The sequence below is a fragment of the Morus notabilis genome, unplaced genomic scaffold (genome assembly GCF_000414095.1).
Source record: "Morus notabilis unplaced genomic scaffold, ASM41409v2 Scaffold1315, whole genome shotgun sequence".
Lineage (NCBI taxonomy): Eukaryota > Viridiplantae > Streptophyta > Magnoliopsida > Rosales > Moraceae > Morus > Morus notabilis.
Window position 1 is genome coordinate 423,955 of NW_010361046.1, and position 22,099 is coordinate 446,053.

Below are 22,099 nucleotides of genomic sequence, written 5' to 3' on the forward strand. Positions count from 1 at the left end.
TTATATTATATTAGTGGACGTTTGGTTCACAAATTATGAATCATTCTCGGTTTACGTGTGTTTTTTGTGAGAGAAAATACTGTAATGGATTACGAATAATAATTCGAATAATGACACAAATCCCCATATTAAACACCCAATAAGAAAATAATAAAAAGAGTAACGCTAATATTTCTCCTCATAAATTTGTCTAGAAGCACAATTTAAAGCTTGTTAAATATGTGCCACTACTTGATTATGAATTATTTTTCGGTTTACGTGTATTTTTTGTGAGAAAAAATACTGTAGTAAATTACGAATCATAATTCGCATAATGACACAAATCCTCATATTAAACACCCAATAAGGAAATAATAAAGAGAGTAACGCTAATATTTCTCCTCATGAATTTGTCTAGAAGCACAATTTAAAGCTTGTTAAATATGTGCCACTACTTTTTACCACCCACCCAACTCCATTTTGTGGCAGCATTCCAAAGAGGATTCACAGAAACATCGTTTATATTGCAAGTCCAAACTCCATTGCCTTGCATAATTAGATAGACCGGTCTTGTAATTTGGTCATTCTTTCATTTATTCTTTCACATTTTGATTCTTTGAACGTGTTATATGCCTCAAATTGACTAGCAAAATTTTGAATGCTTCAGTGCCCTTAGAAAAGTCGTAGACCTCGTTTTAATGTCGTCGTTAGTTTGGTTAGCCATCTCTCTCATACAGTAAAACTGAAATCCTCTTCAACCTTTTCTGGGTTTTGTCGTTGGTGTGAACTCATTTTCTTCTGCTTCACTAGTTCGTCGAAACGACGGGTGGAGCTAAATCCTGACATTTTTTTGGTTTCCTTTTACTTGATCTTTATTGGATGATCGGTTTGAATTTTGAAACTACATTTGAATAAGTTAATGGATTAAAGAGTAACGGGGGATTCCTAATGGCTTGGTTGGTTCTCTTTACTTTGTTTACTTTGTTCAATCCTTCTCCCATGGCTTCAGTTAATTTTTTTTATTGCAGTTTGTGTTTTTACCGTGTTTTATGGATTTTATTTCATTAATTTGAGTTTTATTGTTATATTTAACTTTTTCTCCCACGGTAAAAAATTCTCATATAAAATTATTTCTCAATTTAAATTAAAAATTTAAATCCGTAAACTTAACGAGACTTAAATTTGTAGAGAATGAAAAATATAATGGCAATACTTGTAAATAAAAGCAAAAAAATGGTATCGCTTAACACTCTGGGTGCGTTTGGAACTCGTTCTTAAATGATTTATTTTTTGTATGAAAATAGAAATGAAAACGCTTTCAATCTCAGATAAAAATTATTTTTAAAAATACATTTGGTAATTTTATCAAGAGATTATTTTCAGTATAAAAAAATTCATTAAATCCATTAATGTCTATAACCTAAAAAATAAAAAATAAAAAACGACTCATTTTACACTAAATTAAAAAATTATTTTCATTTATATTTTTTTATTTTTAATTGTGTCAAACATCATTTCTCTTCTATTTTTATTTTTATCAAAAAAACCTAAAAAGTAAAAATAAAAACAACTTCAAACGCATCCTTTGTTTCATCACTGCTTGTCATTAAAGAATTTTCAACGTGTCAATTGTTTAGAGCAGCGTCTGATTAAGAGTATGTAGAACCGGCGGAATTTAGCACTGCTCTCAATACAATTTTACCTGCAGTTCAGATGTGAAATTGGGTTTTTTTTTTTTTTTTTTTTTTTTTTTTTTTGTATGTCAACTAAGAAATTGGATGATACGGAGTTGCGAAAAGAACCGTAATAGTAAGAAATTATTAAAGACAAAGACTTGTTTTGTCAACATTCTTCCTCAAACTGGTCAATGATTATCTCTTTTGACTACTCGATGAACCATATTGAAGAAGAAAACAATAGAGAAGAAGCATTGAACATCCATAATCTTTTGGCTAATGCAACTATCAAGTCGTTGTACAATTGTATATGATACGGTAAGTTACTGATTGATTTAAGTGTGTTAACTAATGCATAATACAAATTAACAGTAAACTAACTAAACTAATGCCATAGCAGGCGTCAAAAGAGAAGAAAATTGAAGGGGAGGAAGAATTGAGAAAGCGACTTTTGGAGGCAAAGTCTTCTTCAAATGTCATTTTTGGACCCCAAAAAAAAGTTTTTTTTTCTCTCTCCTCCCCAAGAAAGTCAAGTCTTTGAATACTAGTGGGAGGTATCTATATGACTATTATATTATATTTATTAAGAAAAATACTGACGTAATTATTATTTTTTATATTTATTTTTTAACATTTAAACTCTATGACATATTAGATGAGAAAAAGATACAGAGAAATTAAAAGATCGTTTATTTTATCGATTTAAATTTTAATACATTAAAATTTTTTTAAAAATAATCACATTTAATTTTTTTATTATAATAAAAAATTCTTACATAAGATTATATCTTAACTCAAATTAAAAATTTAAATTAATGAATTAAACTAGTCCTAATATTTCTCGATCCAATATCTATTTCTGTCGTCTGCTTCTTCCATACTTTCTTCGAAACACCCCCGTTACGTCTTCTGCTTCGCCTTCCCATCCATTTCAAATTTGGACTGCAACTTCCTTTCGACCACCATTCCAAGAACAAGTCCAACTTTCTCTCTTTCTCATTTTTCAACCAAAAAACGAAAATCAACTCCTCTTCTTCGTTTTCTTTATATTTAAACCCATCTTACACACTCTTCTACTTGGGGGGAAAAAAAAAAAAAAAAAAGCTTTGAACAAAGCCATAAACAAGCTCAGAATTTTCAAACTAGACTAGGGTTTTGAAGATCAAATCTTTATAGAAACGAGTTTCAATCAGCGACAATGGGAGAACCAACTCGGTTTGATCGATCATTGGACGATTCCAAGGCCGTGGAGCTAACGGGGAGAATAATGGTGGTGGCGATCATAGTCTTTTTCGTGGTCGTGGTGTTCGTAATCTTTCTCCACTTATACGCCAAGTGGTTCTGGTGGAGGATCGAGGAGGACGCGGCGGAGTCCGGCCAGCAGCAATCCCGCCGGCGACGGCGCCGTTTCGTCTTTGCTCCCGGTCAGGACCCTACCGTCCCTGCTCTTCGGAGAGGCCTCGAGCCTTCCGTTCTCCGATCACTTCCGGTGCTGGTTTACCGCGCGGAGGACTTCAAAGAAGGCCTTGAATGCGCGGTTTGTCTCTCTGAGCTCGTCAATGGCGAAAAGGCCAGGCTTTTGCCGAAATGCAACCACGGATTCCACGTCGATTGCATCGACATGTGGTTCCAGTCGCACGCGACTTGTCCGCTCTGTAGAAACTCGGTATCTCCCGTGAGTTCGTCGGATTCCACTGGCTCGGAGAATGTTCCGGAAGAGAATTTGAGCTCCGATTATACGTCGGGGGTTCCGAATTTCCCTACAAATGTTTTGTTTTGGGGAGACGAGACTCAGGTTAGCTCCGGCAATGCTTGTTTGGAAGAAGGTCCGTCTTTTCAATCTCAACCCTCGGCTGTTGTTCCTTCCTCTTCGTCGTCCTCTTCATCTACGACTAGGATTGTTGGTGCGTTGGTGATCGATATACCGAACGAGAACCCGGCGGCGGCGTCTTCACTATCTCCTTCCGGCGACGAATTGAAGTCGCCGGTAACGACGAGGTTGAGGTCGCTGAAGAGGCTTTTGAGCAGGGAAAGAAAAGTGAGTCCTTGTAGTCCTAGTTCTGGAGATATTGAGCAACCAATCAGAGGACCGAGCTAAGAAAATGTTTTATGAGAAAATTGGATGTTTGGATTTAGTTTTACTCCAGTCTCCAGCCATGTTTGTACACATTTCACATTTGGTATTGGAGCTTTGAAGAAGAAAATCTGAGGAAAAGGGAAAGGTTTTGGTAATGAGAAAAACTACTGCTTGAGAGGGTCTGATATTGATTTATTACTTGATTCTATCATCCCAGAGAATTACTTTTGGAGATGCACAAAACAACGTTGTACATTCTTTCGTTGTTTTTGCTCAGTGTCTGTTTTTGTTTTTGCTCTGCATCAGCATTCTATACAAAAGAGATGTTTGTATACTTGTTCTTAGAAACAGATTGCATAACCATTGTTTGAAATGAATGTATATTGTAAAAAAAAAAAAAAAAAAATTTATCTGCACAAAACAACATTGTACATTCTTTCGTTGTTTTTGCTCAGTGTCTGTTTTTGTTTTTGCTCTGCAACAGCATTCTATGCAAAAGAGATGTTTGTATACTTGTTCTTAGAAACAGATTGCATAACCATTGTTTGAAATGAATGTATATTGTAAAAAAAAAAAAAAAAAAAGTTTATCATTTTTAGATTTGATTCTTATGAGCTTAATTGGTTACACAAAAGAACAAAAATCTCCCATTGTTCATAAATGCAGACAGTTTATTTAAGAAAATAATTATTTGATCATTTTTTGAACTCATATTACTGCTCAAAAGCTAATAACACGAACAGGCAAGCACCAGTATTCTTCCAATGGCAATATCCCCTCGGTTGTGGGAAAAAGATTCCATGGTGTCTTCTGACTTTAAGAAACGCCCTTTTTGTTTTTGAGGAGTTATTTAGGCCATGTTCATTTCGCTGATTCGAGTTTAGAATTCGAGTTTTGCTACAGTAAAAAGCTCTCACAAACAATCACATCTAACTTTTTATAACATGAACAGGCAAGCACCAGCATTCTTCCAATGGCAATATCCCCTCGGTTGTGGGAAAAAGATTCCATGGTGTCTTCTGAAAACGCCCTTTTTGTTTTTGAGGAGTTATTTAGACAGGTTCATCAATATAAAAGATGTAACGTGTACGTGATATTTTCTGACGTACAAAAAAGGAAAGAAAAAAATAATAAATAATAAATAAAAAAAGAGTTTACTCCGATATCTCTCTTGCTCTCTTTCAAAGGGGAGACTGGTCAGCAGTTTTGGACACACATCACACCTACTCCCCATTTGGGCATTAAAGTTGTAATTTCTCCTAAAAATACATGCGAATTGATTTTAAAATAATTTTATTTTTAATAAAAAGTAAAAATAAAATTATTTTAAAAATTATTTTGAGATTAATTTTAAAATTATGTTCGATTAATTTTTTAAGAAATTATTTTGAGTATAATAAAAAAATAAAATCACATTTATTAATTAATATATTATAATATTATTGATAAGTATTAAAAAAATAAAAACAAAAAAATAAAAATAATTTCTAATTGTTTTTTAATTTTTTCATAAGAATTATTTTCATTATTTTTATTTTTATTTTTAAAATATTTACTAAACAAACGTCGTTTTATTTTCATTTTAAAAACGGTAACATTTCACAAGCCTGCTATTTCAGAGGCTTTTTGAGACTTCATAACAGCAAAAGGGCATTCCCCCCCCCCCTCAGTAAAGTGAAAAAGGAAAAGGAGACACAGCATATCGTGTTTGCTAAGGTTGTTGATTAAAGTCGGACTCACATCATGTGAGTAGAAACATCAAACACAAAGGTGAACTCACTATTTCAAAGAGCCGGTAGTGAGATGACAATGACATCCTGCTGCACAGGGCTTAATTTCTTGGGTTAGAATTGAGCTTCTTCAATGATTTATCTCTGTTTATCCAGTTCCCATATCCCAAAGAGGACTAAAAACAAATTATCAGAAATTATATCAGTAGAGATGAGAAAACTGAGATCATCAAAGCATGTTTTCTGCCAATTTCAATCTAAAAACCGTGTCAAATACGAACAAAGAACATAAGAACACATTTTATTTTCACCATCCTAAATTTGCTACTATTCCATGACGTGAACTCTCCTTGAGAAACAAAGTAAATCCAAAACTCAATACCTTATCTCAACTACTTTTTCTAATGGTGGTGTACTAAGTTACTAGGTAAACAGGTCCATAAGTCCGAGCACCACCAAAACGAGGAGTATTAAGTTTGTCAAGACACATATAAGGTATCTCAGAATCAGCTTTCCTCGCGGGGCTGAAAAGGCTGCTGAGAGGTCCAGATGTCAGACGCCGAGGCCTGCCATCTGTATCCTTGCCACTGCTATGATAAACTGGACCAGATGCAAAACCTCGTTTTGTAATTGAAACGTGAGAAAAGTTGGCCTCTTGTTCCATGTGATGCTTGCTCTTTTTCTCACCTTTCCACAATGGCAAAAGGAAAACTTTCCACGGTTTCCACGCTTTCTTCTTCTTGTTCTTTGTTTCCTCTTGGTGCGGTTTTATCTTTCCATCTTCTTCTGATTCGGCTGATGAGATGATCCCAAAATCTGTTTTTCTCTCATCGCGCTTTGCTTCCTCCAAGAACTGAACAAGATAACATGAGAAAATGAAATGAGAATGAAGAGAAATGAAATGAAAAAGGAGCAAAAATCAAACAATTAGACATCATTACCTGAGAAAAGTCAGCACGAGGATCATAATCTTCATCGCCATTGTAATGGTTTGTCTCATGGTTTGGGTACAGACGAGATTTCTTCATTGTTGCCTCAGGAAAGGAGGAGAATAGATGAAGGGAAATCTTCTTCTTCGAGTTGTAAGAAGAAATAGCTAGACGGATGGTGGAATAGGAAGAGATTTTGTGGCAATATTAAGGATTCTTCCTGGCATTAAGGATTGGATTCATGAATTTAGATTTAAAAAGCAGAAATGGAAAGACCAACTATCACAATGGCATTGCACCAATAAAGTATCAATTTAGAGTGACCATTTTGGGCAGTAAAGTTGGCAGTGTTAAGCTTTCCCCATATAATGAAATCAAATCTCCCCTTTATCTTCAGAAAAAAAAAGTTCAAATCTATGTTTTAATGTTTGTTGTTCTAAATGCTGTATTATAAAATGCCATTTAATGAAATAGGATGCAAAAGACATGTAAAAATTAGTTAAAAGCACTATAAAATTTTTAAATCACGATGTGGTTGGTTAAACACTATTGAGACACCAAAATTAATCTAAATCCCCATATAATGCTCTAAAAAAAAGTGAAAGGTAGATACCAACCCATTTATCACATCTACATATACCAAAAGGGACGCACGAATTAGGGGGGAAAGATACTTACACGGCCAAGTGCTAAACCCAACTTCAACGTTAAGAAGACAGATTCATCAGAATCTTGATCACTAATGAGAAGGCTAAGCACTTACCAGACCAAAAGAAAGATTTAAGGCTAGTTAATAAATGATTTAATTGGATTAGTACTGATTTGACCTTGCTGTGCACCAAACCCACATGATCATTAATAAACCGCATAAAACAAGGGAACCCCACAATTTGCTTTGAACTTTTGGTATCAACTTCATAAAACCCCGGTACAGTTGCTGACCACAAGTTTTCTTTTTGTTTTCCCCAAATTGTCTCAAAATATATGATTTTCTTTCGGTGGAGAAATAAATCATTAACTACGAAATAAACCTTCAATAAGAGATAGGAAGGGGAAAAAACTAAAAAGTATATATCTAGACTATCCTATATATAATTCAGTTGAGAAAATCTTCAAAGATAAATTATAAAAAATAATAATAATAAAAAAAACCTAGCATGGTAACTTTTTGGCAGTGGAGGTGCATATTATGATATTGATGTGCATGCGACCGGTGATTGCGGCGCATTTTACGGGTTCCCTAGGTTTTTTATTTATTTCTTTTTATTTAGAGCTTGTGTTTGATGAGTTTAACGACAATTACATGAATGCAACAATAGTCAACAATTATTTCTAGTTTGAGTGATCCGAAAATCAATCTCATGGATTCTCTCCTCCTTTTTCCTTCTCTCCCTCTCTAATGAGAACAATTCCATCACTGGATTCAAGGAGTCCATAAAAAAACAAACTTATCTCTGCGTGACGACGAAATAAAGAGCATGTAAAAGTATTTTAACTTTATGTCCTGTTTGATTGGAGGATTCGTCCTCTGATTCGAATCATAGTTCATGATTCGCTACAATATTTTCTCTCATAAAAAACATACGTAAATCGAAAATAGTTCTAATCCATGAACCAAAAGGGCTCTTAATTTTACATGCATGGTTTGATTACAAAACAAATAGGTAGAGTAAGAAGAAGCATAAAAAAAAAAAAAAAAAAAAAAAAAAAAAAAAAAAAAAAAAAATTTAGTGTGCTCGTGTAGTGTTATAATACCAGCAAAGAGTCCCAAACAGAAACTCCCACTAATACTATAACAAGATATCATAGGCATGTCATGTTGAAACATTGACTAGAGAAACTACCAAACATTGACATAGAAGATGAAACATCAGTCAAGTGACTCAACTGAGTCTCCTTGGTAGTCCTCTATACAAAATCATGTTAGATACAGCACAAAACTAAGGAGCATTTTGATTTAGTCTCTTAACTTGCATAAGCTTATCTCGACTGACCACGGTATATTTTCCACTTATCATTGATACTAAAGTTGTATAAGCGGAAGTGCCATCACAAGGCCAAAGATAGAAACCAGCAACAACAACATCCAAGTTGGTATTGACTGTTTTCTGTCTTTCCTCCCGTCCTTCCAATCATCTACTCTTTTCACATCTCCCGCTGAATCATTAACCTTTTCTAACAAGGGCTTGGACTTGTCTATCTCCGATGTATCCGCGGGCACCTGCTCTGGAATAAGTTGCTGCTGCTGCTGGTTATACTTATCCACATACTCGGGAAACATTTTCCGAAATGTAGCGCTGTTACATGAGGAAAACTTTCAGGCATAAATATACGCTGTGTCCAACCTCACAACTTAAGTAAAGAAAATAAGCAACCCAGTCATGAGTCCCCAATTGCCAACTGTCAACAAACAGTTATAAAAAGGGGATTCACACTAGAATGCGACCTGACTAGACTAAGAAATGCAAGAAAATAAGGACATTGCAGTTTTACAAATATGAAGGTGCCCAATAACATCCGATTCTCTTTTATTGCAGGGAAGAACACCATATTCATGATTTCATGTGTCTACGTCCCTCAAATGCAAAGGCTAGACACATGTGTAACATATAAGTTTTTGTCTATCCAGCAGACTTACTTCTTACAATTGAAAGCAAGAGAAGCCTTTGCCAAACGTTGCTTCTCCCCAACAGTACTGTTCACGCTGCCGGTTGTAGGGCTGTTGTCCATCTGCATTTTAGTATAATCGTCAGATGAACATATCCTTTTGAAAAGATTTAAATGTAGACTAGAATAACGGATTCAAAGTGGACTAACCATGAATGAAAGAAGCCCTTGAAGTATGCTGCATTATTCAAGGAGCACAAATGTTAGTGGACAGTGGTATCAGATTACTGAAGTCATTTCCTTGCAGCTTGTTGATACTTCAAGAAAACAAATCAACACAAAACATAGACCTCGACTTACCTCGATACAGACCACATAGGATTCCAAGTTTCCGGATGAACTTCAAAAGACAAAGTCAAGAATTACAAATCATCCGTCAAAAGATAATCTAAGAAATAATCTCTGCATACTACTGCATAAAACTTACAATCACTCATAGATAAGCATAATTTCCGCTGCGTCATGAAGCGTCCACTGGGAGTAACCATGCTGCAGAATTCACAAACATTAGCAAAATATCAGAAGCCACCAACGGAGTATTTAAAGAAAATACGCTAGCTTTGGAAGGACATATAAATTAACAGCAGCACATATATCACAAAAAAGTTGGGAAAAGCACATTACGTAATTCCTGGAGGCTTGTATGGATACTCTGGAGGAAATTTGATCTTCCCATAGTAATATCCACCTTATGAGGATAAGCACAACGAACAAATGATGACAAAAATGCACAAGGTCAATAAAGCAAACAATCATAAGAAAAATACAACATAATAATGAATCTTGTTAGTACAAAATACCACACTGGAAAAAAAAAAGTTCCCCCTTGGATGGGACCAACCTGCAAAAGGTGTTCCTTCACTTCCCTCCAACACATAATCTGTGACATAAAAGGGAAAAAGAAATGGATAAAGTGCTACTGAATCACGGAAATAATCTCACTTAGAACACAAGAGATAAACAAGCAAACACATATCATATATAACTGTTCTTAACCTACAAAAGTACGAAGGAATTATATATGAAACCTAAATGTCCCAATACAAAATTCATAATTTAAAAATATCAAGAAACGACATATCTGCTAAGCGGCAAAATCAGTAATTAATTTTAGGGGGAACCAGCTTTTTGCTTATACAAAAATTGTCTATACAATTACTACAACTGAAAGTTCAAGTATGACAAAACTGTTTATAACTTCATTGAAGTCCAGTTACAAGAACTCTTGCCAATAATAATAATCATTTGTTCGGCTCTTATATAGTCAATAACTAATTGATAATGGAAGAGAATCACAAATCACAACATTAAAGAGGTATAATACAATTCTTTGAGCTCAACTTCGTTAACTATATGAAGAATTAAGCAACTGAAGAATTAAGCAACATTAAAGCAGTTTCCCAGAGTAACAACTAACAAAAAAATCAATTAAAGATACAGTCCTTTAGCCAAAGAAATAAAGCAAAGATGCAGTCACCTAGAAAACAAACAAATCAGACACTATTTCCAGCTTGATTTAGGGATACCTCAAAAGTGTTCTCAAATCTGCAAGCTCCAATTTTTGCTACTCACTACTCAGCTTGCATTATCTTTTAATTATCGACAATCTGTGCCGTCCCATTTAATGATTTCAGCAATTCCTTAAATCACCTTGCAATTGCAATTTTCTTACAACACATTTTGACCAATGTTTAATTACGGGCAATATAAAAATAACCTCACAATTGACTTCTTTTCCCACTAAATATTAGATTAAAGCAGGAATGTGTCTTCTAAGATGATACAGAAACAGGAATAGAGGAGAAAGTTGTTCAACCAATAATCATGCATCCAAGAAAGTTTCACAGAAGTTCCACATGTATCAGATTAGTATAAACTTACGCCATTCGAGAATATCATTTGGGGAAGGATGAGCCACAACATGGGAAACTGGTTCCTGTAAGTTTCCAAGTAACGCAATAAGTATCAAGGAAATTCCAGCGTAGAGGGGGGAAAGTCCGCTTGACACTTGACCAAACAAACATTGTTGGCACCAAGACTTGGACAAGCCAAAACCCCAAAGTTACAGGATAAGTAGTAAAGTATGTTTTTTTCATCTTGCAATAAAAATCGATAATCATGAATTCATAAAACAAGAGGTTCAGACTTTTCTCATTTGAATAGAACTATGGGTGATTCAAATGACGACAGTATTACATACTGGCGATATACATAAAGCTACGGAAAAGAAAAAGAAAAAAAAAAAAAAAAACGAATATTTAAGCAAATGCAATTCAATATTCATACTTTGCAGAGCGCTCTATACTCTTTCTGAAGGCGTTTGACGCATGATTTCTCAGCCATATCCTGAATTTTACAATTGTAAAAGGATATCAAATAAACTGCTAATCGCTCCTGTATTCTCTAGAGCAAAAAATACAATGACCTGTTTTCCAGATAGACATTAAGAAAGAAAAATGTGAGAGTATATACAATAAACATGATCAACCAAGGAATTAAAAATTAACCAGAAATTGAGCTCCATTCTCGACTATTTTCCAGAAAGAGAGAGATTTTGTTCATCCGTTCCAGAAACTTACCACTTACAAGCACTCTGATCTTTCAAATCACATAAAATATTTACGGTTTACGGGTTTTCGGCAGAAAATCGAATCGAAAAGAAAAGGAAAAAAAAAAAAAAACTTTCAAATTAAAACATCTACTTTTCCCAATTTTTGTTCTTCCTGCCAAAACAATAATCGAAGTTCGCTCGCAAAAGTGCGTATTCGCATACGGATCATGAAATTAACTCAAAAAACAAAATCAATTATCTCAATCCCAAATTCAAAAGCCAATAAAAGAAAATTCCAGATACCAAAATATCGACATATACACACGTATATACATCTAGGAATCAGAAATGACAATCGAATCGAAAAAAAACCAAATCAAGTAACCGGAAAAACTCATACTCGCGGTGATCAAACAAATCGAAATCCGAGAAACAAAAAAGCATAACCAAAGAGGAAAAAGAAGAAAGGAAAATTTGAAACAAACCTGATGAGATCGGGTTCTGGAGTCAGTGATAATGAATTAGAAATCAATTGGCTTTGTTCGTGCGCACAAAAAGCTAAAAGGAGTGTTTTTTAGATGCGTTAAGCTGACAAACATCTCCAATTATTTTTTTATTTTTAAATAAATTGCAATAAATTGACCAGGGTAAAGGGTACGGCTTGGTGTTGTTTCCGTTAGATCAATCTTGAAACGTAAATCGTTGTTGTGAGTTTGAGATTGTGGATTCTGATTCTCACTAATTTCCAAACTTTTTTTTTTTTTTTATTGAAAACATCACTAATTTCCAAGCTTTAGCTAAAGCCTCATTCGCCAACTGGTCCACGTAGGTTAAACTTGGACCCAGTCCCGTTTTACTTTTGCTTCTAGAAGGTCCCGTCCAATTAGGTAAATAGGCTTTGTTTTTTTTTTTCCCTGAAATCTTACTGTTCGCGCTTCATTTTTATTCCTTACTCTTAATTATTTTTTTTATTAAATAAATATATTAATAAAAATGTATTAATTAAAAATAAGAGTTAAAAATTTAGACTCATATTCTTTTAAGAATAAAATCAATAATTTTTTCTTTTTTAAAATAAAAAAAAGAACTTAAGGCTTTGATTTAATGTCGTTTTCAATTGGATGTGCTATGTAACATATTTTAAAATTTAAAGAGTTGTCACAATTTTTAATTTAAAGATCAATCCGTCAAACACGTAAAATTCAGGAGGTCCGATGCAAAAATGTGCTTTTTTTAAGAAGAGAGGAATACTACTTTTAGAAAATTAACATTTTTTCTTTGCTAAAAAGAGAAATGGTATTCCTTTCAAAAAAAAAAAAAAGACAGAGAGAGAGAGAATTGGTATTTGGATATATCATTTTTGTGAAAGTTTTAAATCTAATTTACACATAATAATAGTAATACTGGTAAATAAATAGACTCAAAATTTTGAGACGGCCTTTATTTTAACTAATAATGTTGAAAGAAGGTACGGGGTAATGTAAAGAAGAACACATAGGAGCGATAGTCTCAAATGTGGTATCCATGCCAAATATCTTCTTACTATTACCCCTCTATCATATACCATTTATTAAGTAGAATTTGTTATAGATTAAGAGAAAAAATATATATATCTTATTCATATTCTGATACGACCCTCGGAATATCATTTCAGAATATATCTTATTGATATTCACTATTTGTAATAACGAAATCATTTCAGAATCATATTAGCTGAAAAAGCAGAAATTTTCAACAAGTTTGATAAAAATTTAATAGTCGAGAAATGCAACAAATATTAGTATTGCGAATTAAAAGTTAAAAACATAAATAAAGTACGGCCGACTAGCCGACAAGATCAAAAGAAGTCCTAAAAATGAGTTTGAAACTGGAACGTTTTGCTACGCTTTTTCTCTTTTTACTTTGCTTTTGTAGTGTAAATCTAATGTCCCGTTTATTTTATCGTAACTCTTAAAAATAATTATATTTAATTTTTTTTTTTTACAAAAATAATAAAAAATAGGTCAATAAAAAAAATTTAAGAAAGTATATAGACTAATTTTTAATTATAAAAATTAATAGGCCATAACTTATCAAGTTATGGTTTATAACCATATAAGTTATGAATAAACTTGTCAAGTAATGGTTCATAACCAGATAAGTTATGGACAAAAATCGTAAATTATAGACAATAACTTGTCAAGTTATGGTTCATAACCAGACAAGTTATGGACAAAAACAGTAATTTAACCTATTTATTAACTTATGTAAACTATTTGCCTATTAATTTTAGTTCATCTCAAATCTTAACCTATTTTTCTCTTTCTCCCCAAAACAAATTCAATTGACCAGAGAGAGACCAATCGTTCAAACTTTGAAGCTTCATCTCTCTTACCAAACCCCACCAATTCAGTTAACTCCCAAAATAGCTGTAACCCCACCACGTTTCTGTGGATCCAACACTTGGATAAACAAACAACACAGATAATCACAAATATAATATCAACCCTCTTTTAGCTTTCCAAGAAAAAAGGGTCAATACCAATAGCAACCATCACGTGCCTGATCACATGATCTCCCTCTGTAATATGTATTACTATTTGCACCCCCCCAAATCTGAAGGTCAGAGTTGCAACATGTAACAGTAAAAAATCCAGCACATGATCCCACTGTTATCAGATCCCCATTTTGAGTTCTACTATCGTTTTAAAGCAGAAAAGTAGGTATAAAACAACCACTAAACTCACTATTATTATACCATATGGCTTGACTATAAGCTTGGAGCTACAACCATCTTCAATGTTCACCATTCACTGAGAAAAGTAAGTACCAAGTCAGAGGATAATGAAAGCCTGGTCTAGAGTTTTGGCTGCTCTCGCACTTTCAATTTCTCTCATTCTATCGTCCTTGCCTTGTGGATCAAGAGCGGCGGCACGTCCGATAGCGAAAGCGCATTCTTCTTCAGCATCAAAGCCTATTTCATCCTCCCGAGCTAACAGAGATTTGCAGGCCAACAAGAAGACTCCTTTCAAGCAGCTCGGCTCGAGTTCCCGAAGGATACCGCCGAGCACTTCGAATCCTACGCAGAACAAGTAATCATTCCTACTTTACCAACAGTTTCAACCTTCTTCACCTAGTTGGAAGATTTCATGTAGCTTATCTATAATACCTTCTTGCTCTGCCAGGTCCAACCCTCCCTAGCATGGCTGAAGTTAGAGGTAGTTAAGTACACAAGTAAAGATACTGAGATCTCCACAATATCTAGATTTCTTTTTCATTCATTTCTAGTTCCTACAATTTTTTTTTTTTTTTTCCTTCTTGTATACAGCAGTTTTCAAACAATGCAGATGGTTCATGTAATGCAAGTATTGTAAGATTGCAATTTTGGGGTAATTGAATAGAAGCCTTTTCTTTTCTTTCTTTCTTTTTTTTTCTTTTTTTTTTTTTTCCTTGAGTATAGAGTTACAACATTGAAAAACTTTGTAAAATCATCTTAAAGAACGGAAAGAACCAACAAATACTGAAATGAGTAACACTAGTAACTTCTCCAATTCAGTTGTATACTTATCTGCTTTTGTCAAAAATTACTAACACGGAATAGTTGTTTATCCAAACCATTATCTTTCTTCTGCCACTCCAAGACTTCTGTAGTCCTCTTCCCCAGTAGTAGTAGAATTTGCAGCTACGAAAAGAAATTTTACAAAATTGGATTGTAAAACCGATGATCCACATTAGGAGCATAAGACTAGATATCCCCTTTCTGGCGTTTCCTCTCCAATCTGTCTGCAGATTTGTCTGACCCACCTTGATTCTCTCTCTTCTTTGACCAATTATTTTTCCCTTTCGAGCCATCACCATCTACTGCAGTTCTTGCATCGTTTTTCCAGTGCTTTCCGGACTTGTGGGACCTGCCTTTAAAGCCCGAATTGCTCAAAAATGGCACCGGAGAAGCTAGGCTATCGTTGATTTCTTTCCTCATTTTCTTTATCCCTTCTGGCCGTGGTTTCTCCTTGGAAGTATGAGCAAGAAAGTTGCCGTGTTTTGATGACTTGATTTCACCAGAGCCAAATGTGGCATGAAATTCTTTATATGCTGACTGTTTTGATTCTTGTTTTGACCTCCACTGATCAGGTCGAGCAGCAAATCTGTAATTAACAGGTAAAGGTTAAGGGGGGAAAAATGCCAAGATTCAACCTATAATAAGCTACAATGAGCAGAAACAGATAATGAAAGATGCATTCTATTTGTATTCATCTGTGTGGACTGGATAGCCTAATATAATAAATGTATAGACCATTGACCAGAGACACAAAGCAATGATATATTAGCATAAGAATCCAACTATTTTCAAACAGAATATAACCAACCGCTTACCCATCAACGTCTAGTTTCCTTATGAGATGAGGACCTTGCTTTGTCTTCGAAAGCTCGCTTCGCACAGCTGACAACTCGGATACTATGGCCTCTTGCAGTGAGATATTGCTGGTTGCAAAACATTTATCAACAGTAAATGAACCAGGCAAGTGCATTGAAAGCTCTCCAAAATGTCCGCGGAGCCTGCAAAGCAACAAAAATTGTAATTTTAAAAGTGAAAGTAGAAGCAGATTCTCGGAGATATACATGTTACCAATAAAAATGTTTAACATACTTTGCTATTAAACGACGTTTCAGTTTTGCAGAAACACTCGAACTTAGAAAAGCTTCAATGACACGAGCACCTCCTGTATTTTTTGCTAGGTCTAGGACATTGTCATCTTCCATCGATAAGATACTTGTAACAAAAGGTTGTATAAACTCCTGAACAGTATAAATGCATGATATGGCATGTTAAATTAACAGATATGACACCAAGGAAGGAATCAGATTACTCAAGTGAAAAGCAAAGTGCCAGAATTTCAATTTTGTCCTGTATGCAAACTGCTTCCTGACAACCAGCAGAAGGGGAAATAACAGAATGAAAGGTAAATTGCTTACGCCTGGATATCGGAAAACTTCCTGCAAAATCAGAGAACCAACGACATGGATTTTAGCGCTTCCCTGCCATGTCCAGTTAGCCTTGTCTTCACAGCAGAAGTAGTTATCAAGGAAAAGAATTCGAGGAACGATCCATCTTGGTGATTCATTCGCTGAACATACTGCAGCAGCAAGGGCCTGACAACACTGCCAAAGTCATGGAAACATAACTAAAATTAGTATCAGAAGAAACCAATTTTATTTTATTTTTTTTAAAATTTTTTTGACTGGTAAACTACAATAAATAGCTTCGGGTAAATTTAATTATCAGTAAGCTATGTCACAATAGCTTGTAAAAGAAATTTTCATAACTTTGTTGATAGCAAGTTCCTAAATTAGTTGAACATAATAGTCTTGAGTTTAGAAGCCTTTTATAACTGAAAGAAGGCCAGTCCAATTACAAACCTTTTGTTCATGAGTATGAAACCTTTGACTTGCAGCGATGACTGAAGCAATCACTCCTGGCCTTCCCATCTCAATAATACCCTTAAAATTTGGACCAAGTTCCTCCCAGATTAACTCCATCTAGTGGACAAAAGGAGGTAAGTTTCTAAGAACAATAGAACACTACTACAAAGGAGCCGATAAATATTGTGATAACCATCTATAATAGTGCAATCTTAACCACTAGAGAAGTTAAGAAGTGTATTAAAGCATACTGAAGCAAATCAACACCCAAATACATACTTGTTCTCGATGCCTTGCGTGAGATATTAGTGCTTGAACAACAAAGTTTCCACAATGATGAGATGAAAGCTCAAATAATGAATTCCTGAATACTTTCAAAAAAATTTCATTGTACAAGACTTCAGGAGCCACTTCCAAAATTACCTAAAAATTTGCAAGAAAAAAATAATACATTAAAGTTTAGCATGATGCTGCCACATGAAAACACAAAAAAAGTTCGTCCTAGAAAACCCAAGGTAATTGCTACAGAAAAATAATACATTAAAGTTTAGCATGATGCTGCCACATGAAAACACAAAAAAAGTTCGTCCTAGAAAACCCATGATAATTGCTGTGGCTAAGTAAACAGTTTGTCCTAGAAAACCCATGATAATTGCTGCCGCTAAGTAAACAGATTACTGATTTTCAAGGGCCAGTGACTCAGAGAAGGTGGAACTCATTTTCAAGGCCTACAAAAGTTATTAATTTCATGAGACAATCAATTTCATAGACTTGAATTGGACCACAGTGATATATCGAGATAGAATTAGCTTCCACTTATGAGAAGCTAGTTATCAGATGGTTTTCCTTTACAGCTGAACTCAAACTAAAAACTCATACAGACATGCAAACATGTTAAACTGACAACTTATATAGAAGGGAAAAAATAACTTTCGTAAGGTGATATATACTTTGGCACAAGATATTTTTAACGCAACATAATTTATAGGCTGCTCACCTCCATTTGATGGCTAAAAGCAGTTTCTTTCATCAAATCTACAATGTTCCGCACTTCATTTGCTTCTATAATGTTGCCATCTTTGATATTCTCCTTTTTGCACCCAAGAAGTATGGGAATTATTCTCAACAGTTCTTCGTCATCTCCAGCTAACAACTTCAAAGCAGTCTGCGAAGGGGAAAAAATTCCAACACGTTTAGTGCAACCTTCGAAACCATAAAAAGAAAAGTACAACAACAAAACCAAACTTAACAATAACATAGAGACAACACTTACCATAAAAAAAAATTAAAAAAAAATGAGGATATGGAAAGAAATTTCATTAAACAACAAGCAGATTCATGAACTATCATAGAACATAAAAAATTCAATCAACGAGAAATTTACAAGGATGGTATAGTGGAACATGCCTGCAAAACCAAACTGCTATACTGGTCAAATTGCAAAGTCTTTATGTCTTCCTGGGTACAATTCATTATCCCCGAGACAAGAAGCTTAAATAAATCTGGGAATCCCTGATGAGCATGCAATGAAGCATTTTCATCTGATCTAGATGCTTTAAAATTCAATCGCTCTGCAAGAACTACAGATGACTTCTTGTCATGAGACTTTGAAGAATCCAATGGTACTCCTTTACAGAGAGAAAGAAGGCTTCGAAGAACATGAGATCCATAGCAGTTACACATCACATCAACAGAATTTTCTACAACAACCTACAAAAAGAAAAAAAAAAAAAGGAAAAAAATGATGTATTAAATTAAAAAATCATAGGTTAAGCCGTGTCCATAAGTCGCACATTTCGCTTTCTGACTTGGGATGCTGGACAGAGCAATCACTATCGAGATGAACATTACATTTACAGTCTAGCCTAACAGCAAACCAATCTTCTTAGCTGAAATACAGAATTCCTAATACCTTGCATATCATGGTTAAAGTATCCTCAACAACAGAGTAGACATCACTGTCTTGAAGATGCATAGCTAAAGACCTAATAGCAGTCTCAGCTACATGAGAACCCGATTGATCCGTCGCGATAAATGGAAAGTCCTTTGCACAACTTCGAAGGAAATCACAAAGGTGGTCAATATCACATCCCTCGAGAAGCATCTGCAAAGTGTGGCTTATGATATAATCAGTCGCAAGTTGAAATTCATTCCCTCTGGTTTCTTCAAGAGCATTACCACATATAACCGCCCGCTCCTCCAAATCAACCCCATTACTCTCGAAAAGATTGGCAATCTCAGAAAAGTATTTCGTGGTTTCCGGGTCAACCTGCTTCCTAAAAAGATTTATTCAAACTCATAAATACATGTGCAAACTGTTCATAACTCCAGATACTAACACAGTCAGCGCACATTACATTGATGAGACGTTTAATTGATCATAAGAAGAACCAGACCAATGTCTTAATACCTGACAACGGATTGATGAGGCGCGTAATTCATCCGATGCTTCGCAAAATTCTCGGTTTTAAAAGAGCCATCAGCTGCCTTTCCAGACACCTTTTTCTTAGAAGTGTCATCAAAATTACCTTTCTTTCTCTTGTCCCTTTTATGAGATTTATCCTTCCCTCCCATTAAACCTGTCCCGGACTTAATCACAAAACTCCTGCAATGCTTTTGAACCAACACAAAACCAATAAGCAAACCCAATGACCGACCCACAAACAAAAATACACACACAATTATCAGCAGCTTCTTACTATATACAATTTGAAATACATATCAATAACCCACCAACAATATCTAAGCATCTGCAGCTTTTCGTAGAAAATTTCAATCGCACAATCGGTTAAAGAGCTTAAAAGCAACTATAGTATTTTGTAACTTCGAAACACCAAAAACAATTAGCAACTCTTGTTCTTTTTCATTCCTTCTACAAATATTTCGTAACCATTAAATTGAAGAGTACTTGTTCTGTTATCATCAGAAAGAACTGGAAATGTGAAACTCAAGCGGTATTATATATCTATAATATATCTATATAGATATATATATATATGCATATAATAACAAAAAAGTGGACTTACCTTGTTGTAGCTGCTTCTATGCTTACTGTGGTTAAGTTCAGAAACCTAACTCCAAACCTTCTTCTGATGAGTTATGAAAAGAAAGCTGCGAACCAAATGGCGCCGCTCACCAAAAGAGGGTTTACTGCCGTTTTCTGCTGTCGTCCAGCGAGAGAAAAGAGAACGGCCCAGGCCCAATGACTATATTTAAGAGTTTGCAGGCTCAACTTATTGGGCTTATTTTGTGAGCCCAGGCTTAACTAATTGGGTTCTAATTGGGTTTGGTCAGCTGAAGCCCAATGACATTTGGGTGATTTACTCATATAGCAAAATTTTAATATCAAAGTTTAAATTTAGTAAAAATGTTAAAATATTAGAAGAACAGTAAAATTTTATATCATTTTTATATCATTAAAATAATGATTATATCATTATATAGTATAAAATAAGATATTATTATGATAATTATTATGTTATTTTTACTATATTTATAATATTCGCTAAATTTCAACTCAAAGTATGAAATTTTGCGAGGTAACTACCAAAGGAAAAAGTGCAAACCTACCCTTTTATAAGGGATGAGGAGACAAATATTTTTTAAAGTATAAAAACTAAAATTTTTATCTCTTATTTTTTATAAATATTATTTTTAGTCAAATAATTATATTAGTCAAAAGAGTATTAAGTAAAAGTAAAAGTTAAAAATTTAGACACATACATTCTAAAAATAAGTTCAATAATTCTCTTTTTTGTGTGTAAGAGTCAAATTTCTATTATTAACCTCCTTTTATCCTAAAGACTCCTTTATTAGAATATATCAATTTAAACAAGTTAAAGAAAAGGGACAATACTGAATAAAGGGAATATTGATTTCACTTGAATTTTAACCGTCAATTTTAGAAGAATTTCACTAATTATCCGCTATCCATATACCACCTACCTTACTTTAAATGGTACAATTTAGAGGGGAAATCAATTATTCATTTTGTGTATTATGAATAAACAGAAAAAAGAAAACAAGGCGTTAGATTTGTTTTTAGGAACAAAAAAAAATAGGCATTATCTTAAGAATAAAAAATAAGTACTAAATTATTCGAATTTATAGGCGCATTTTATATTTCATGATTGGGATCAATTATCCATTTGAATGGCTAATTAACGGAGGAACAAAATGTCAAGTCCTATATTCTGTTCAAATTATTCCGATATTGAAAAATACAAATGTTCACGAAAATAATAATCTAAGGCCACGTTCATTTTACCGATTTGAGTTTAGAATTTAAATTTTACTACAGTAAAAAGCTCTACGAAATAGTCACATCTAACTTTTTTACTACAATAAAAAAACTCTCACATAAAATTACATATCAACTGGAATCAGCAAATTAAATAGATCCTAAGAGTATTCACCTAATATGTTTTCGAACTTCACTTATCATAAGCATGTGGTTCACATGCAAAGGCCGTAATGATAATGAACTTCTCGTTGTGTATTTGGGTCAAATGTAACGTTGTATCCCATTGGCCCCATCCCATTATATAGAAATAGATGGTTACTTTTTTAGACTACAAATTTAATGCGCAATTCATGGTAGACGTGTTCAAATTTCAAGGAACAACCAATAATTAATTAACTTTTGAGAAGAATAGTCCAACAGACAGAAAAACAAATAATTTGCTGAAATTGGTGGAATACTGGAATGCCCACAAAATGTTATTATATAGCTGCGACTAAATGTCTTCTTAGTAAGATGTTCTTGTTAATGTTTTCTTTTTTTTTTCCTCTGAAAAATGGATTTCATTTACTAAGATCATAAAACAATATTTTTTTTTGAAAGTTAAAGCCAAGCCTGAGGAGTTCCTTTTTTTTTTTTTTTTTTCCTAGAAGGCCCTGTTCATTCCGCTGCTTCGAGTTTAGAATTCGAATTTTTTTACAGTAAAAAGCTCTCACAAACAATCACATCTAACTTTTTTGCTACAGTAAAAAGTTCTCACATAAAATCACATCTCAACTCGAATCAACGAAGGGAACGGAATCATGCTTTCTGGATGGTTAGTCAAATTATTGTAAAAAAAACACAGCTT

At 34.1% G+C, this 22,099-nt stretch overlaps 4 protein-coding genes across 7 annotated transcripts; 1 reads left to right on the plus strand and 3 right to left on the minus strand.

The window, feature by feature from the left end:
- Positions 1-2,602: 2,602 nt before the first annotated feature.
- Positions 2,603-3,860, plus strand: LOC21400968 (RING-H2 finger protein ATL3). Its single transcript, XM_010098231.2, has one exon. It carries the CDS (start codon positions 2,854-2,856, stop codon positions 3,751-3,753), a length of 900 nt encoding a protein of 299 aa, XP_010096533.1. The 5' UTR covers positions 2,603-2,853; the 3' UTR covers positions 3,754-3,860.
- Positions 3,861-5,877: 2,017 nt separating this feature from the next.
- Positions 5,878-7,252, minus strand: LOC21400969. Its single transcript, XM_010098232.2, has 3 exons — positions 7,070-7,252; positions 6,404-6,611; positions 5,878-6,315 (listed from the first exon to the last, which is right to left on the minus strand). The coding sequence occupies exons 2-3, from the start codon at positions 6,488-6,490 to the stop codon at positions 5,878-5,880; spliced, it is 525 nt and encodes a 174-aa protein (XP_010096534.1). The 5' UTR covers positions 6,491-6,611; positions 7,070-7,252.
- Positions 7,253-7,977: 725 nt separating this feature from the next.
- Positions 7,978-12,348, minus strand: LOC21400970 (ubiquitin-conjugating enzyme E2 34). 2 transcript variants are annotated; one of them, XM_010098233.2, is made up of 10 exons: positions 12,095-12,348; positions 11,345-11,404; positions 10,940-10,994; positions 9,900-9,938; positions 9,683-9,746; positions 9,486-9,547; positions 9,359-9,398; positions 9,209-9,236; positions 9,030-9,121; positions 7,978-8,688 (listed from the first exon to the last, which is right to left on the minus strand). In XM_010098233.2, the coding sequence occupies exons 2-10, from the start codon at positions 11,399-11,401 to the stop codon at positions 8,415-8,417; spliced, it is 711 nt and encodes a 236-aa protein (XP_010096535.1). In that variant the 5' UTR covers positions 11,402-11,404; positions 12,095-12,348; the 3' UTR covers positions 7,978-8,414. The 2 variants fall into 2 exon arrangements, with proteins under 2 accessions (XP_010096535.1, XP_024021475.1); XM_024165707.1 differs by having other exon boundaries at positions 11,345-11,483.
- A 2,558-nt stretch (positions 12,349-14,906) lies between these two features.
- LOC21400971 (pumilio homolog 23) lies at positions 14,907-20,114 on the minus strand. 3 transcript variants are annotated; one of them, XM_024165708.1, is made up of 11 exons: positions 20,036-20,114; positions 19,420-19,622; positions 18,922-19,285; positions 18,417-18,719; positions 18,007-18,174; positions 17,289-17,432; positions 17,007-17,126; positions 16,563-16,748; positions 16,237-16,385; positions 15,963-16,145; positions 14,907-15,733 (listed from the first exon to the last, which is right to left on the minus strand). In XM_024165708.1, the coding sequence occupies exons 2-11, from the start codon at positions 19,581-19,583 to the stop codon at positions 15,334-15,336; spliced, it is 2,181 nt and encodes a 726-aa protein (XP_024021476.1). In that variant the 5' UTR covers positions 19,584-19,622; positions 20,036-20,114; the 3' UTR covers positions 14,907-15,333. The 3 variants fall into 3 exon arrangements, with proteins under 3 accessions (XP_024021476.1, XP_024021478.1, XP_024021477.1); XM_024165710.1 differs by having other exon boundaries at positions 19,420-19,614; positions 20,036-20,112; XM_024165709.1 differs by lacking the exon at positions 20,036-20,114 and adding an exon at positions 19,743-19,803.
- Between the last annotated feature and the right edge of the window lie 1,985 nt (positions 20,115-22,099).

What these genes read in the sequence shown, in the direction of transcription:
- LOC21400969 (XM_010098232.2), bottom strand. Translation starts at nt 6,490, where the DNA reads ATGAAGAAATCTCGTCTGTACCCAAACCATGAGACAAACCATTACAAT. An exon ending in CTCGTGCTGACTTTTCTCAG is followed by an intron (nt 6,316 to 6,403) that starts GTAATGATGTCT and finishes TATCTTGTTCAG; the next exon opens with TTCTTGGAGGAAGCAAAGCG.
- LOC21400970 (XM_010098233.2), bottom strand. Translation starts at nt 11,401, where the DNA reads ATGGCTGAGAAATCATGCGTCAAACGCCTTCAGAAAGAGTATAGAGCG. An exon ending in TGAAGGAACACCTTTTGCAG is followed by an intron (nt 9,747 to 9,899) that starts GTTGGTCCCATC and finishes TATCCTCATAAG; the next exon opens with GTGGATATTACTATGGGAAG. An exon ending in CTTGCTTTCAATTGTAAGAA is followed by an intron (nt 8,689 to 9,029) that starts GTAAGTCTGCTG and finishes CTCATGTAACAG; the next exon opens with CGCTACATTTCGGAAAATGT.
- LOC21400968 (XM_010098231.2), top strand. Translation starts at nt 2,854, where the DNA reads ATGGGAGAACCAACTCGGTTTGATCGATCATTGGACGATTCCAAGGCC.
- LOC21400971 (XM_024165708.1), bottom strand. Translation starts at nt 19,583, where the DNA reads ATGGGAGGGAAGGATAAATCTCATAAAAGGGACAAGAGAAAGAAAGGT. An exon ending in CCTCATCAATCCGTTGTCAG is followed by an intron (nt 19,286 to 19,419) that starts GTATTAAGACAT and finishes AAATCTTTTTAG; the next exon opens with GAAGCAGGTTGACCCGGAAA. An exon ending in AAACGTCGTTTAATAGCAAA is followed by an intron (nt 16,146 to 16,236) that starts GTATGTTAAACA and finishes GTTGCTTTGCAG; the next exon opens with GCTCCGCGGACATTTTGGAG.